General features: G+C 39.6%; 1 protein-coding gene across 5 annotated transcripts in view; it reads left to right on the top strand.

Moving 5' to 3' along the window:
* LOC138304775 (trichohyalin-like) overlaps positions 1–18,001 on the top strand; it is a 95,152-nt gene that overhangs the window by 56,787 nt on the left and 20,364 nt on the right. For 4 of the 5 annotated variants that reach the window (XM_069245039.1, XM_069245041.1, XM_069245043.1 and 1 more), the window contains exons 36-44: positions 1,297–1,517; positions 1,743–1,912; positions 2,738–2,764; positions 5,069–5,208; positions 5,526–5,718; positions 9,744–9,886; positions 10,053–10,248; positions 10,689–10,765; positions 11,295–11,480. In XM_069245039.1, the coding sequence (XP_069101140.1) occupies positions 1,297–1,517; positions 1,743–1,912; positions 2,738–2,764; positions 5,069–5,208; positions 5,526–5,718; positions 9,744–9,886; positions 10,053–10,248; positions 10,689–10,765; positions 11,295–11,480 (1,353 nt within the window). The remainder of the gene's footprint in view (positions 1–1,296; positions 1,518–1,742; positions 1,913–2,737; positions 2,765–5,068; positions 5,209–5,525; positions 5,719–9,743; positions 9,887–10,052; positions 10,249–10,688; positions 10,766–11,294; positions 11,481–18,001) is intronic. The other variant, XM_069245040.1, reaches the window with a different exon arrangement.

Raw genomic sequence — 18,001 nt, 5'->3', positions numbered from 1 at the left:
TAGGTTTATAGAAAACTAAACAAAAAGGAGGGTAGGTTTTAGAAAACTAAACAACAAAGGAGGGTAGATTTATAGAAAACTAAACAACAAAGGAGGGTAGGTTTATAGAAAATGAAACAATGAAGGAGGGTAGGTTTATAGAAAACTAAACAATGAAGGAGGGTAGGTTTATAGAAAACTAAACAACAAAGGAGGGGTAGGTTTATAGAAAACTAAACAACAAACAGGAGGGTAGGTTTATTTATAGGAGGGTTTATAAAAACTAAACAACGAAGAGGGTAGGATAGAAAACTAAACAAAAAGGAGGTAGGTTTATAGAAAAACTAAACAATGAAGGAGGTAGGTTTATAGAAAACTAAACAACGAAGGAGGGTAGGTTTATTAAACAAAAAGGAGGGTAATAGAAAACTAAACAACAAAGGAGGGTAGGTTTATAGAAAACTAAACAACAAAGGAGGGTAGGTTTATAGAAAACTAAACAACAAAGGAGGGTAGGTTTATAGAAAACTAAACAACAAAGGAGGGTAGGTTTATAGAAAACTAAACAACAAAGGAGGGTAGGTTTATAGAAAACTAAACAACAAAGGAGGGTAGGTTTATAGAAAACTAAACAACAAAGGAGGGTAGGTTTATAGAAAACTAAACAACAAAGGAGGGTAGATTTATAGAAAATGAAACAACAAAGGAGGATAGGTTTATAGAAAATGAAACAACAAAGGAGGATAGGTTTATAGAAAACTAAACAACGAAGGAGGGTAGGTTTATAGAAAACTAAACAACAAAGGAGGGTAGGTTTATATAGAAAACTAAAACAAGGAGGGTAGGTTTATAGAAAACTAAACAACGAAGGAGGGTAGGTTTATAGAAAAACTAAACAACGAGAGTAGGTTTATAGAAAACTAAACAACAAGGAGGGTTTATTTAGAAAAACTAAACAACAAAGGAGGGTAGGTTTATAGAAAACTAAACAACGAAGGTGGGTAGGTTTATAGAAAACTAAACAATGAAGGAGAGTAGATTTATAGAAAACTAAACAATGAAGGAGGGTAGGTTTATAGAAAACTAAACAATGAAGGAGGGTAGGTTTATAGAAAACAAAACAATAAAGAAGGGTAGATTTATAGAAAATGAAACAATGAAGGAGGGTAGGTTTATAGAAAACAAAACTAAGAAGGACGTTGTGAAGGTATATACAACATTATAAAAAAGAAGTAAAATATATATACATGTATATAGTATAATAGTTGACTTAGTATAAAATATCAACACCTTTCTGTGTTGATTTCTGTGTTGCAGAACGTACTAGAGAACCTGCAGACAATGTTTGATGATGAGAAAGAGGCCTTGATGAGGTCACTTCAGAATCAGAAAGATAGAATTGCTCAGGAGAGGGAGCGACAGCTAGCAGTGGCCAAACTACGTCGTGATAAAAACCGTATGAAACAAGAAGAAAAACTTGACTCGGTGGCCCTGATTTTCTCTATGGCACATGAGGCAGAAGAAAAACAAAGACAGAAGTGAGTCTTATTCGTACAATAGCAACTTAAATATTATATCAAGTTTTTTAGGGGTTTTCTTCTAGTAAAATATGCAGAAAAAAGGAAAGCTCTAGTTTGTATAATAACAAGTTATAAAATCAAATCACCCAAAACATCAAAGATATTGGCCTTCATTTAATGTCTACATTTTACCGTAATATTGAAGCAGACAGCTTTCATTTTCTGATTACTATTGGTATTCAGTATTGAAGCAGATAGACAGAGGATGAGAGCACTGGCTAAGGAGAGGCTGGAGGCAAAAAGGAGAAAAAAGTTAGACATGAAAGACAAGGAGAACTTAGAGGACAAACTGAAGGCCGATGATGAGGCAGCTGGAATACAGGAGCTTACACAGGATGCCAGGGACCAGAAGGGTAGGTTACTCTACGGACATTGGACTGAATACTGAACAAAAATGGTGGTACTGAGTTGTAAACCCTGTGATTGTAACAAATAGAATTTGTAGATTACGTCTACTTCCTCTGTAGGAGGGCATTATTTCATCAGTTCATGGCTTCGTTTACTGAATATTACGCCTTAACATCAGAAGGAACAGCATTCTCAGTTGATATAGGCTAATCAGAATCACTGTTTTCATAAGTCCTTATAGATACAAGATGACAAAGATTGCACTTTTTAACTTTCCTTTAGGCTTCTTTCACTGTATGTGTCAGTGGTTGAACAAACAGCAGAGAAACAAAGATTGTTTTATCCATGTGATTTTCTTTACCAAACACTTGAACCATCACTGAACAACGTCGTATTGTTGTTTATCATCTATCAGAGTCATTTGTTAAACTTAGATCACAGAATGTTATGTCACAACTATTGTTTGGTACATTTCGCCCCCTGTATATATTACATCATAGTGATTGTTTTTTGAAACGAGAGAAGTTGTATGTAAATTATTCTACCGTTAAGCGCCTTTGGTTACTCTCTGATCTTATTACATAACATACAGTTGTGAGGACTATTTTCAGCAGCAATCCCATTGGCTAATTGAAAGGTCATCTGAGGGTGACCCTAATCACGGTACCTTTATTAGATGTTTAGAAAATAGAGGTAACCAACAAGTCGTGAACAGATGATTTAAATCAGATTGACAATATTTCCATGTCTGACCATGTGTGACTTATATTCAGTGTATGTGATTTAGATATATTCAGTGTATATTGTACAGTGGTTTGTTTTTTTAACAGTGGTTGCAGGTTTATCAAGAAGAACAGGTGATTGTGTGTTAACATGTAGCCTCAAATGTTGATTAAGTTACTGTATATCTCACAAACTCAGATAAATCGTGTTGGCTTCAATAATGTTTAACCTATATATCTATACATGACACAATGTTTGACTACTTGCACAAGCCATTGAACCTAAAGCAGCAGCTTCAAAGCTATGACACCTGCTTGTGTGTGAATCCTTGAATTCAGCGTACAATTTTCTGTTAACAGAAACATATACATAGAGATTGGAAAATTCCTTATTGTCTTTACTGACGGCAGAGGACCTCTGTTTCATAGGCATTTCATTGGCTAAGTTCTAGTTTTAAATGTCTTAGTTCAAATATGTTATTTTTGTATAAATGTATTATATTTGCATAACTATATTATTTTTTCATAAATATGAAGTTCAAAATTATATAATGGTTTGATGTGACAGGTTTTTCAGATTTAATTGCTTTAATATGATTTTTGAAAATATCAAAAAAAATATATAAGCAAGTTATCGTAAAGTATACATTCAAAACTGAAAGTACAATTATATTTTCTTTTATTGATATATTAGTTAAAATATAATTTTTTCTTCCAAAATTGTGCAATATGAAAATTACCGAATTTTCATGACATACCAAATTAATAAAGTTATCCTTCTGTATTCAACTGTTCATGGGTATAGAGAAAAAACCCAAGGCACTTAATTTAAAGTACAGCAGTACATCTGCTTATCATAAAAATGGCAGATTTGGCAATCTCTCTACCAAGTGTTTCTGTTGTTGGATTTACAGCCATCATGACATGTATATAACTAGTAATATATGTTACATCTGTTAAATATATTATGTCTTTATGTGGTTTTTTTACCAGTGAACTAGCTGTTTAAGAACTTGCGACATTCAAAGTGATTATTTAAAAAAATTGGATAGCATCTTTATTTCATTTTAGCAATAAGCTAAAACAATCTTTTTGTAAATGTAGACAATAATAAAACATACAGGCATGACAATGGCATATGTAGTGCTACTTTAGCATTAAAACTGTTACCAGATTGGACCTACAGTTGATAAGTTAGCTATTCTATTTACCATATAGCTAGTTATTTTCACATGTTGTCACATGTTAGATTACACGATTTTAATTGACTTAATTCCAGAAAATTATAAGTTTTTCACTGAATAGAATTTCACAATCCAGCTGGCAGTTTTCAGATTTAATTTTCCCAACCAGCTACAACGTACATATTTATGATATAAACCATCCAGATTGGCTTCATATCAACTGAATGCCCCATATGGTAACAGTTTGATAAAACTTTCCAGTCCAAAACATTTGGAATAAAATTACAATAAATAACATTTGAATTTCCTGCTTGCAGTAGCTAGTGTTGATGTCACTTGGGTCCACTTGAATGAAACATTTTGAGGACTGAGATTTCCTCAAAACTCAAAGATAAAACATTACTTGAGAGTAACCTATCTTTTTGATGTTTTATATAGGTGGACCCAGGTTAATTAAAAGCAATGGCTTATATTCTAACCCTGGCTATATAGTTTCCCCCAAAATTGACTAAAAACCCACAACAAAACAAATTATTTTGATGAGAATTAATAAATAAGATTTTATTTCTTGAAAATGATGATGATATTTTGATAACACAAACATATCTTCAAACCCATTAATTCAGACAAATTTGTTCTATAGTCACAAGTAATGACCATGGGACACCTAGTCCACAGTGTATGTCTATCTAAAACGTAAAATTCTTGTGTATAAATGTGACCAATTGGCACTCATTGTCTGATATATTCCCATCTGGTCATGTTTGATTAGATGGATGTTATGTTACCAGCTGGTTTACCTAGAATAAACTGATAACTAGAAGTAAAATGAAAATACAGTAAAACATGTTTAAAACAACCACACAGCCAATTCATGGTTATAACATAGTATTTTTCATTCCCCGTCAAGATTGCTACAAGTTGTTTATTTTATTTATAGTGAACTGTGTTTATAACGAAGTGATTATGTTGGTCCCAAGAGGTTCGTTATAACCATATTTTACTGTTACAGTATCATCAATGTCTAATATACTAATCTATACATACCCACAATGAATGTCAACTGACATCAATTGATCAACAAATTCATTATTGTCAGACACTAGCAAGAATATTTTCATAGTTTCATCATAGACAACATTAGTATGTAAAACTAACCGAAATAAGTAAGTCCTTATTATATATTATCAATACAGAAATAGCATAAAGGACATTTTCAAATCATATAGAAATATAATCCCTTTATTTTCAACAGATGGTAGTGCCACCCAGGGAGCCATTTTAGATTTTATGGACAAGAGACAGAGTGAAGAGAGAGACTTACTGATGGAGTTGTTTACACTAGCTAAGAGTGATACTAAAGCTTGTCAGCAGGCTTCAGCCATGTCACCAGAGGTATGTTAGATTTGGTGATACTAAAGCTTGTCAGCAGGCTTCAGCCATGTCACCAGAGGTATGTTAGATTTGGTGATACTAAAGCTTGTCAGCAGGCTTCAGCCATGTCACCAGAGGTATGTTAGATTTGGTGATACTAAAGCTTGTCAGCAGGCTTCAGCCATGTCACCAGAGGTATGTTAGATTTGGTGAATACGCACATATTTAAAATACAGCAAAATGTAATAAATTTCAACTTTGGGTGAGAAATTTAAAAAACAAAAGTATCACAAATTTAAATCACAGTATCAAACATCTCCTGATTATGTTTTTGCCAGGATTTGAAAATGGACCTATCAAAACTGGAACAGGAACGAAGCAAATGGAGAGAAAAATCTCAGCAAGCTGCTCTTGGTTTTGATGAGACTATCGTAAACAAAAATGTTTGGGACAAATATTATAAACAAGTGGCTGAGAGTCGACGAGAGCAGACACGTATCCTCATACAGGCTATGGTACAGAGACTAGAGTGTAAGTTCAGAGACTAGAGTGTAAGTAATATACAGGGTGGGCGGGTGGGAGTCGACGGGAGCAGACACGTATCCTCATACAGGCTATGGTACAGAGACTAGAGTGTAAGTAATATTCAGGGTGGTCGGGTGGGAGTTGACGGGAGCAGACACGTATCCTCATACAGGCTATGGTACAGAGACTAGATTGTAAGTAATATACAGGGTGGTCGGGTGGGAGTCGACGGGAGCAGACACGTATCCTCATACAGGCTATGGTACAGGTGACTAGAGTGTAAGTAATATACAGGGTGGTTGGGTGGGAGTCGACGGGAGCAGACACGTATCCTCATACAGGCTATGGTACAGAGACTAGAGTGTCAGTAATATTCAGGATGGTCGGGTGGGAGTAGACGGGAGCAGACACGTATCCTCATACAGGCTATGGTACAGAGACTAGAGTGTAAGTAATATACAGGGTGGTCGGGTGGGAGTCAACTGAAGCAGACACGTATCCTCATACAGGCTATGGTACAGAGACTAGAGTGTAAGTAATATACAGGGTGGTCGGATGGGAGTCGACGAGAGCAGACACGTATCCTCATACAGGCTATGGTACAGAGACTAGAGTGTAAGTAATACTCAGGGTGGTCGGGTGGGAGTCGACGGGAGCAGACACGTATCCTCATACAGGCTATGGTACAGAGACTAGAGTGTAAGTAATATACAGGGTGGGCGGGTGGGAGTCGACGGGAGCAGACACGTATCCTCATACAGGCTATGATACAGAGACTAGAGTGTAAGTAATATACAGGGTGGTCGGGTGGGAGTCGACGGAAGCGGACATGTATCCTCATACAGGCTATGATACAGAGACTAGAGTGTAAGTAATATACAGGGTGGTCGGGTGGGAGTCGACGGAAGCGAACGACATGTATCCTCATACAGGCTATGGTACAGAGACTAGAGTGTAAGTAATAATATACAGGGTGGTTGGGTGGGAGTCGACGGGAGCAGACACGTATCCTCATACAGGCTATAGAACAGAGACTAGAGTGTAAGTAATATACAGGGTGGTCAGGTGGGAGTCGACTGAAGCAGACACGTATCCTCATACAGGCTATGGTACAGAGACTAGAGTGTAAGTAATATACAGGGTGGTCGGGTGGGAGTCGACGGGAGCAGACACGTATCCTCATACAGGCTATGGTACAGAGACTAGAGTGTAAGTAATATACAGGGTGGTCGGGTGGGAGTCGACGGGAGCAGACACGTATCCTCATACAGGCTATGGTACAGAGACTAGAGTGTAAGTAATATACAGGGTGGTCGGGTGGGAGTCGACGGGAGCAGACACGTATCCTCATACAGGCTATGGTACAGAGACTAGAGTGTAAGTAATATACAGGGTGGTCGGGTGGGAGTCGACGGGAGCAGACACGTATCCTCATACAGGCTATGGTACAGAGACTAGAGTGTAAGTAATATACAGGGTGGTCGGGTGGGAGTCGACGGGAGCAGACACGTATCCTCATACAGGCTATGGTACAGAGACTAGAGTGTAAGTAATATACAGGGTGGTTGGGTGGGAGTCTACGGGAGCAGACACGTATCCTCATACAGGCTATGGTACAGAGACTAGAGTGTAAGTAATATTCAGGGTGGTCGGGTGGGAGTTGACGGGAGCAGACACGTATCCTCATACAGGCTATGGTACAGAGACTAGATTGTAAGTAATATACAGGGTGGTCGGGTGGGAGTCGACGGGAGCAGACACGTATCCTCATACAGGCTATGGTACAGAGACTAGAGTGTAAGTAATATACAGGGTGGTCGGGTGGGAGTCGACGGGAGCAGACACGTATCCTCATACAGGCTATGGTACAGAGACTAGAGTGTAAGTAATATACAGGGTGGTCGGGTGGGAGTCGACGGGAGCAGACACGTATCCTCATACAGGCTATGGTACAGAGACTAGAGTGTAAGTAATACTCAGGGTGGTCGGGTGGGAGTTGACTGGGAGCAGGGACACGTATTCCTCATACAGGCTATGGTCAGAGACTAGAGTGTAAGTAATATTACTCAGGGTGGTCGGGTGGGAGTCGACTGAAGCAGACACGTATCCTCATACAGGCTATGGTACAGAGACTAGAGTGTAAGTAATATACAGGGTGGTCGGGTGGGAGTCGACGGGAGCAGACACGTATCCTCATACAGGCTATAGTACAGAGACTAGAGTGTGTAAGTAATATACAGGGTGGTCGGGTGGGAGTCGACGGGAGCAGACACGTATCCTCATACAGGCTATGGTACAGAGACTAGAGTGTAAGTAATATACAGGGTGGTCGGGTGGGAGTCGACGGGAGCAGACACGTATCCTCATACAGGCTATGGTACAGAGACTAGAGTGTAAGTAATATACAGGGTGGTCAGGTGGGAGTCACTGAGAGACACGTATCCTCATACAGTAACAGAGACTAAGTAAGTAATATACAGGGTGGTCGGGTGGGAGTCGACTGAAGCAGACACGTATCCTCATACAGGCTATGGTACAGAGACTAGAGTGTAAGTAATATACAGGGTGGTCGGGTGGGAGTCGACGGGAGCAGACACGTATCCTCATACAGGCTATGGTACAGAGACTAGAGTGTAAGTAATATACAGGGTGGTCGGGTGGGAGTCGACGGGAGCAGACACGTATCCTCATACAGGCTATGGTACAGAGACTAGAGTGTAAGTAATATACAGGGTGGTCGGGTGGGAGTCGACGGAGCAGACACGTATCCTCATACAGGCTATGGTTCAGAGACTAGAGTGTAAGTAATATACAGGGTGGTCGGGTGGGAGTCGACGGGAGCAGACACGTATCCTCATACAGGCTATGGTTCAGAGACTAGAGTGTAAGTAATATACAGGGTTGTCGGGTGGGAGTCGACGGAAGCGGACACGTATCCTCATACAGGTTATGGTACAGAGACTAGAGTGTAAGTAATATACAGGGTGGTCGGGTGGGAGTCGACGGGGAGCAGACACGTATCCTCATACAGGCTATGATACAGAGACTAGAGTGTAAGTAATATATAGGGTGGTCGGGTGGGAGTCGACGGGAGCAGACACATATCCTCATACAGGCTATGGTTCAGAGACTAGAGTGTAAGTGATATACAGGGTGGTCGGGTGGGAGTCGACGGGAGCAGACACGTATCCTCATACAGGCTATGATACAGAGACTAGAGTGTAAGTAATATATAGGGTGGTCGGGTGGGAGTCGACGGGAGCAGACACATATCCTCATACAGGCTATGGTACAGAGACTAGAGTGTAAGTAATATATAGGGTGGTCGGGTGGGAGTCGATGGAAGCAGACACATATATCCTCATACAGGCTATGGTTCAGAGACTAGAGTGTAAGTAATATACAGGGTGGTCGGGTGGGAGTCGACGGGAGCAGACACATATCCTCATACAGGCTATGGTACAGAGACTAGAGTGTAAGTAATATACAGGGTGGTCGGGTGGGAGTCGACGGGAGCAGACACGTATCCTCATACAGGCTATGGTACAGAGACTAGAGTGTAAGTAATATACAGGGTGGTCGGGTGGGAGTCGACGGGAGCAGACACATATCCTCATACAGGTTATGGTTCAGAGACTAGTGTGTAAGTAATATACAGGGTGGTCGGGTGGGAATCGACAGGAGCAGACACATATCCTCATACAGGCTATGGTACAGAGACTAGAGTGTAAGTAATATACAGGGTGGTCGGGTGGGAGGTGACGGGTGAGCAGACACATATCCTCATACCAGGTATGGTACAGAGACTAGTGTGTAAGTACTACTATTGGTTTAGAAGTAATGTTGAGCCAATAGACAACAACAGCCAGATTAGATCTAGAATGTTTTACTAATTGATCCTGTTTTTTAACTTGTGCTGTTTTTCAGAAATTAAGGTTTTCATTCACTTCTAAAATGCTAGAAGGGGTTTAAATGAAAATATACACAAAACACAATCATCCATCAGTATATAAGATGTGTGATTGTTTCAGTGGAGGAGCGTAACCTGAGTGTCACTAGGCCAGATATGACTGCTGCTGAAACCCGAGAGGAACTCAGTGTGTCCTTGTTGGCAGATCTACAGGAAAAACAGGCTACGGAGAGTAAAATCATACAGTCTCTGATGCAGAAACAGGTACACAGTGATTTAAATTTATATGATACTGATTTGTGTGTTTCTGAAATCTATGATATGACTTGAACAACGATTGTGACTGATACACTGATATATAGCAACAAATATAACAATACAAAACAGCTGTGTCCTGTAGGACAATACATGTATTTTCTCATTACTTCAGGATGATGAGGGATTACAGCGTTTAAAGCGGGTCCAAAGGACATCCCGCCGCGAGGGCTGGTACGACAGTTTGACGGCCACCTTGTTCCAGATGTCGGGAGCTGATGGTGACGAAGCAGCTTTGGCTACATTTGATAAGATGAAAGCAGAAATGGAGGAAGAGTTAGAAAAGGAGAAGGCAGCCTTTATTGAGAATGGTAGGAGACATCAGTAGATATACATATTACATTTAAAATTTGGAATACAACAGAAAAAACATTAAATTTTAATCAAGATAATATTCAGCAAAGAATATTCAATACATTTGAAGAATGTAACTGAATAAATTTATGATAATCAGTTAATTCTTTCATTGGAACAGTTTTAGTTTTTTTAGAAGCATTATTTCAATACCGAGATATTTAATACGGGTGTTTCAAAATTTTAAAAGTATGATTTACCGTTGAGTGGTTCCACCCTCCGGTGATTGTGATGTCATATTTTGATGCAATTTTTTGTGATATCATAATCACCAAAAGGTGGTGCAAATTGGTGGAAATTCGTACTTTATCTGCATTGTTTTGGGATCTCAAAACCACCTCATTGCTGCTATTTTCTAAGCCAGTTTTGTATACCAGATATGTCTCCTCTCTTTCAGCCAAGAAGAAGGGTAGTGACATTGATATAGACGGTGCTCTGAAGGAGCTCGAGAGGCAGCAGGAAGCCAAGAGAAAGGTACAATATTAACATACTCTGTCTAACAATATGGCAGAATGGCAAGATGCATGGAATTTGTGTTTCATTTCAGACTAATTTGCATGTTTTTACCTTGTAGTAAATTTTTGGTTGCTTTAACGCAAGAGCAATTATGTCAGTCTCAAATAAAAAAAACACTAAAATAATATCTTGATCCTGCATGTTGAAAACAGAAAAGTTCATATATTATGCAACTGTAAATCAACTTATTTTCGTATGCGATTACATTTAGAAATTGCAAAATTACTTGCCACGAAAATGATTTGAACACAGGTACTGTACTGTTAAATAATTTACCCCTGAAAATTTATAATGGATGGTTCCAGTCTTTTAAACAGGAGAGCCCATATTTGTATTCAGGGATAAATAAATTTAGGTTATAAATATTGAGAAATTACTAACACTACTAAATTAAATCTCTACTAAGTGAACAAACTATAGGCCTTATAATGTGAAATTAAAAGTTGGATTATAGGATATGTAATTAAATACCTACATATATCGTCAGGCGATGAACCAGTCGTTCAGTCAACAACAGAAGTCACTGAGGGATAAGATCGCAGCCAGGAAGCTCCAGGCCATAAACAAAGAAGGCGAGGAAATTGCAGCAGCCCAGCTCATCCTTCTGGCTAAAGACCAACATAAGGCAGAGACGGAACGAATCAAGTCGTCCAAGGGCAAACAAAGCAACCTGGTGTGTGATTAGTTATCAGTTTTAAATCTGAGGCATTTGGTTACTGTCAGATGAACGCAAATTTCATAATGTATGTTTGAATCTTGATTATTTTTTCTTAATTCATCAAAATCAATTACATTTATTGTTTTATGTTGAATTGAAAATCAAATAATGTGCCCTTTACTTTTTATATTAATTATGTTATTACGGGTTTTTTTTTGGATTATATAAGCCACTACATTTTTCCCTGGATTTCGGGAGTGCTGCTTATAATTGGCTCACCTCTCAAAGAGAGGGAGACGTATGGAATAAACCAGCGTCAGTTTTGGTATCGCTATGGTTTTGGTGAAAGTGTTTAAATACTGTTATTAGTTACAGCTGACGTTGCTCTGTGTTGTCGTGTTTCTTTAATTTGCATGATTTGGTTTGTCTGTTGAGAGTCCCATACAGAGGAGCTTGTTCTTTTACATGATGTGATCATGGGAGTTTATCTGAAGACTGCATTTTCAGAATGTAGTATTCTGGTTGCATTTGCAGTGATGTTGTTTATGTGTGTGTCCTATCGTATCTATGTATCATATTTATAAGGATAATGAAAGTCAATATCGTGTGTTAATTATGTCAACAACGGGGAAGAGGGAGGCCGTCTATAGTTGACAACTATAAATTACAAAGTAAAATCCTGTTGACTATACGTGATAACTGGTAAAGGTTAAGTAGACAACATGAAAGAGGGAGGTTAAAAACCTGATGACTTAAGCAGACAACAGGGAAGAGGGAGTTAAAAACCTGATGACTTAAGCAGACAACAGGGAAGAGGGAGGGTAAAAACCTGTTGACTTTAGCAGACAGCAGGAAAGAGGGAGGTTAAAAACCTGATGACTTAAGCAGACAACAGGAAAGAGGAGGTTAAAAACCTGATGACTTTAGCAGACAACAGGGAAGAGGGAGGTTAAAAACCTGATGACTTAAGGATGTACTCCTCTGAGAAGTCAAAATTTTCTTGTATTAAACTTTTTTTCTCATATAGATTTTTGGAAAGAGGAGTTCATACCATGAAAGAGAATGAAAGAAAAAACATATGTCCATGTGCTGGTTTTTGAGCTACTGTCACTCAAAGATACCTAGTTGACAAAATATTAGATTTTATAGGAATTTTGCCGTTTTGACCATATACACAAGATATTAAAGCCATAATTTCCTAATGAGGTGTTTGATATGTATTTATGTTTGTAGAATTTATTTTTCCAGTAGTCTTCTTTTAAAATATACCAGTTTTGATCAAGAAAACTAATATTTTTTCTCAGAATAACAACATATGCTACCCCTACCCCTTAATTTTGAGCTACAAAATGCACCATTTTTAGCCATTTTTGCCAAATCTAACCCTTTAAAGAAAAAGTTTTGGTATTAAACTTTTGTTAATATTTTGCATATCAATAGGAAAAGGGTTGTTCTTTCAGAATTAGGCGAAAAATGGGGGGTCCGTGTGCTTACTTTTATGCCCCACTTGAATATTTGTAATTTTTCAGTATTTTAGAGTAAAAATTAAAAGTGCTCAAATTACCATTAAATATAAAAATAAAGTGAAAAAAGTGAATCATTTCATACATTAATGCTCAATATTTTAATTATCACTAACCAAGTAAAGATTTACAGCAAAAATTAGCTCAATACAGCTAAACATGCTGGTGCAGTGATGATTTACGTAAAAACAATTTCAGTAAAAAATGGTAAAACTGTGGCTCTACTTAAAGCGAAAAAAGACACAATTTCAAAATAGCCGCCAAATGGGCCATTTCTTAAAATCCCCGTATAAAAAAATCTGCTAGAGTTAGAACTGTAATTTTTGACAAAATTTGCAACTGGCAACTTGCTACAGATATTGATAAATTGTATTTGAAAATCTCATTACTTTTTTGATCTTTGTCGAAACGAGACTTCAACGGGACTGAAACCTCAGAAGAATACATCCTTAAGCAGACAACAGGGAAGAGGGAGGGTAAAAACCTGTTGACTTTAGCAGACAACAGGAAAGAGGGAGGTTAAAAACCTGTTGACTTAAGCAGACAACAGGGAAGAGGGAGGGTAAAAACCTGTTGACTTTAGCAAACAACAGGAAAGAGGGAGGTTAAAAACCTGATGACTTTAGCAGACAACAGGGAAGAGGAAGGGTAAAAACCTGTTGACTTAAGCAGACGACAGGAAAGAGGGACGATAAAAAACCTGATGACTTTAGCAGACAACAGGGAAGAGGGAGGATAAAAACCTGATGACTTTAGCAGACAACAGGGAAGAGGGAGGGTAAAAACCTGATGACTTCAGCAGACAACAGGAAAGAGGGAGGTTAAAAACCTGATGACTTTAGCAGACAACAGGGAAGAGGGAGGATAAAAACCTGTTGACTTTAGCAGACAACAGGGAAGAGTGAGGGTAAAAACCTGTTGACTTGAGCAGACAAAAGGGAAGAGGGAGGTTAAAAACCTGATGACTTTAGCAGACAACAGGAAAGAGGGAGGTTAAAAACCTGTTGACTTCGGCAGACAACAGGAAAGAGGGAGGTTAAAAACCTGATGACTTTAGCAGACAACAGGGAAGAGGAAGGGTAAAAACCTGTTGACTTAAGCAGACGACAGGAAAGAGGGACGATAAAAAACCTGATGACTTTAGCAGACAACAGGGAAGAGGGAGGATAAAAACCTGATGACTTTAGCAGACAACAGGGAAGAGGGAGGGTAAAAACCTGATGACTTCAGCAGACAACAGGAAAGAGGGAGGTTAAAAACCTGTTGACTTGAGCAGACAAAAGGGAAGAGGGAGGTTAAAAACCTGATGACTTTAGCAGACAACAGGGAAGAGGGAGGGTAAAAACCTGTTGACTTTAGCAGACAACAGGAAAGAGGGAGGTTAAAAACCTGATGACTTTAGCAGACAACAGGGAAGAGGAAGGGTAAAAACCTGTTGACTTTAGCAGACAAAAGGGAAGAGGGAGGTTAAAAACCTGTTGACTTTAGCAGACAACAGGGAAGAGGGACGATAAAAACCTGATGACTTTAGCAGACAACAAGGAAGAGGGAGGTTAAAAACCTGTTGACTTTAGCAGACAACAGGGAAGAGGGAGGGTAAAACCTGTTGACTTTAGCAAATAACAGGGAAGAGGGAGGATAAAAACCTGTTGACTTTAGCAGACAACAGGGAAGAGGGAGGTTAAAAACCTGTTGACTTAAGCAGACAACAAGGAAGAGGGAGGTTAAAAACCTGTTGACTTAAGCAGACAACAGGGAAGAGGGAGGGTAAAAACCTGATGACTTCAGGAGACAACATGGAAGAGGGAGGGTAAAAACCTGTTGACTAAGTCGACAACAGGGAAGAGGGAGGTCAAAAACCTGATGACTTATGCAGACAACATGGAAGAGGGAGGGTAAAAACCTGTTGACTAAGTCGACAACAGGGAAGAGGGAGGTCAAAAACCTGATGACTTAAGAAGACAACAGGGAAGAGGGAGGTCAAAAACCTGATGACTTAAGAAGACAACAGGGAAGAGGGAGGGTAAAAACCTGTTGACTTAAGCAGACAACAGGGAAGAGGGAGGGTTAAAAACTGTTTACTAAGTTGACATCAGGGAAGAGGGAGGTTAAAAACCTGATGACTAAGTCGACAACAGGGAAGAGGGAGGTTAAAAACCTGATGACTTTAGCAGACAACATGGAAGAGGAAAAAACTGGCAGACAAAGGAAGAGGGAGTAAAAACCTGTTGACTTTAGCAGACAAAGGGAAGGGGAAGAGGAGGTTAAAAAACCTGTTGACTTTAGCAGACAACAGGGAAGAGGGACGATAAATACCTGATGACTTTAGCAGACAACAAGGAAGAGGGAGGTTAAAAACCTGTTGACTTTAGCAGACAACAGGGAAGAGGGAGGGTAAAACCTGTTGACTTTAGCAAATAACAGGGAAGAGGGAGGATAAAAACCTGTTGACTTTAGCAGACAACAGGGAAGAGGGAGGTTAAAAACCTGTTGACTTAAGCAGACAACAAGGAAGAGGGAGGTTAAAAACCTGTTGACTTAAGCAGACAACAGGGAAGAGGGAGGGTAAAAACCTGATGACTTCAGGAGACAACATGGAAGAGGGAGGGTAAAAACCTGTTGACTAAGTCGACAACAGGGAAGAGGGAGGTCAAAAACCTGATGACTTATGCAGACAACATGGAAGAGGGAGGGTAAAAACCTGTTGACTAAGTCGACAACAGGGAAGAGGGAGGTCAAAAACCTGATGACTTAAGAAGACAACAGGGAAGAGGAGGTCAAAAACCTGATGACTTAAGAAGACAACAGGGAAGAGGGAGGGTAAAAACCTGTTGACTTAAGCAGACAACAGGGAAGAGGGAGGGTTAAAAACTGTTTACTAAGTTGACATCAGGGAAGAGGGAGGTTAAAAACCTGATGACTAAGTCGACAACAGGGAAGAGGGAGTTAAAAACCTGATGACTTTAGCAGACAACAGGGAAGAGGAAGGGGTAAAAACCTGTTGACTTTAGCAGACAAAAGGGAAGAGGGAGGTTAAAAACCTGTTGACTTTAGCAGACAACAGGGAAGAGGGACGATAAAAAACCTGATGACTTAAGCAGACAACAAGGAAGAGGGAGGTTAAAAACCTGTTGACTTTAGCAGACAACAGGGAAGAGGGAGGGTAAAACCTGTTGACTTTAGCAAATAACAGGGAAGAGGGAGGATAAAAACCTGTTGACTTTAGCAGACAACAGGGAAGAGGGAGGTTAAAAACCTGTTGACTTAAGCAGACAACAAGGAAGAGGGAGGTTAAAAAACCTGTTGACTTAAGCAGACAACAGGGAAGAGGGAGGGTAAAAACCTGATGACTTCAGCAGACAACATGGAAGAGGGAGGGTAAAAACCTGTTGACTAAGTCGACAACAGGGAAGAGGGAGGTCAAAAACCTGATGACTTATGCAGACAACATGGAAGAGGGAGGGTAAAAACCTGTTGACTAAGTCGACAACAGGGAAGAGGGAGGTCAAAAACCTGATGACTTAAGAAGACAACAGGGAAGAGGGAGGTCAAAAACCTGATGACTTAAGAAGACAACAGGGAAGAGGGAGGGTAAAAACCTGTTGACTTAAGCAGACAACAGGGAAGAGGGAGGGTTAAAAACTGTTTACTAAGTTGACATCAGGGAAGAGGGAGGTTAAAAACCTGATGACTAAGTCGACAACAGGGAAGAGGGAGGATAAAAACCTGATGACTTTAGTAGACAACAGGGAAGAGGGAGGGTAAAAACCTGTTGACTTTAGCAGACAACAGAAAAGAGGGAGGGTAAAAACCTGTTGACTTAGTCGACAACAGGGAAGAGGGAGGTTAAAAACCTGTTGACTTTAGCAGACAACAGAAAAGAGGGAGGGTAAAAACCTGTTGACTTAGTCGACAACAGGGAAGAGGGAGGGTAAAAAACTGTTGACTAAGTTGACAACAGGGAAGAGGGAGGTTAAAAACCTGATGACTTAAGCAGACAACAGGGAATAGGAAAGGTTAGATCTTGTTGACAATAGTCAACATTGGGGAAAAGGAAGGGTTAAATCTTATTGACTAAAGTTGATAATGGGGAAGAGGAAGGGTTAAATCCTGTCAACTAAAGTCAACAATGGGGAAGAGGAAGGGTTAAATTTTGTCGACTATAATCAACATTGGGGAACAGGGAGGGTAAAATCTTGTTGACTTTAGTTGACATTGGGGAAGAGGAAGGGTTAAATCTTGTCGACTATAGTCAACAGTGGGGAAGAGGGAGGGTAAAATCTTGTCGACTTTAGATGAAAATGGAGAATAGGGAGTGTAAAATCTTGTCAACTATAGTTGACAATGGGAAAGAGGAAGGGTTAAATCCTGTTGACTATAGTCAACATTGGTGAAGAGGGAGGGTAAAATCCAGTCGACTATAGTTGACAATGGGGAGAGGGAGGGTAAAATCTTGTCGACTTTCCTTGACAATGGGGAAGAGGAAGGGTTAAATTTTGTCGACTATAGTCAACATTGGGGAAGAGGGAGGGTAAAATTTTGTCGACTATAGTCAACATTGGGGAAGAGGGAGGGTAAAATCTTGTCGACTATAGTTGACAATGGGAAAGAGGAAGGGTAAAATCTTGTCGACTATAGTTGACAATGGGGAAGAGGAAGGGTAAAATCTTGTCGACTTTCGTTGGCAATGGGGAAGAGGAAGGGTAAAATCTTGTTGACTTTAGTTGACAATGGGGAAGAGGAAGGGTAAAATCTTGTCGACTATAGTTGACAATGGGGAAGAGGAAAGGTAAAATCTTGTCGACTATAGTTGACAATGGGGAAGAGGAAAGGTAAAATCTTGTCGACTATAGTTGACAATGGGGAAGAGGAAGGGTAAAATCTTGTCGACTTTAGTTGACAATGGGGAAGAGGAAGGGTAAAAATCTTATTGACTTTAGTTGACAATGGGGAAGAGGAAGGGTAAAATCTTGTCGACTATAGTTGCCAATGGGGAAGAGGAAGGTTAAAATC

This window comes from Argopecten irradians, chromosome 12, assembly GCF_041381155.1.
Source record: "Argopecten irradians isolate NY chromosome 12, Ai_NY, whole genome shotgun sequence".
NCBI lineage: Eukaryota > Metazoa > Mollusca > Bivalvia > Pectinida > Pectinidae > Argopecten > Argopecten irradians.
Note: the sequence above shows the minus strand (reverse complement) of the source record. Positions and strands in the feature narration are given on the sequence as shown.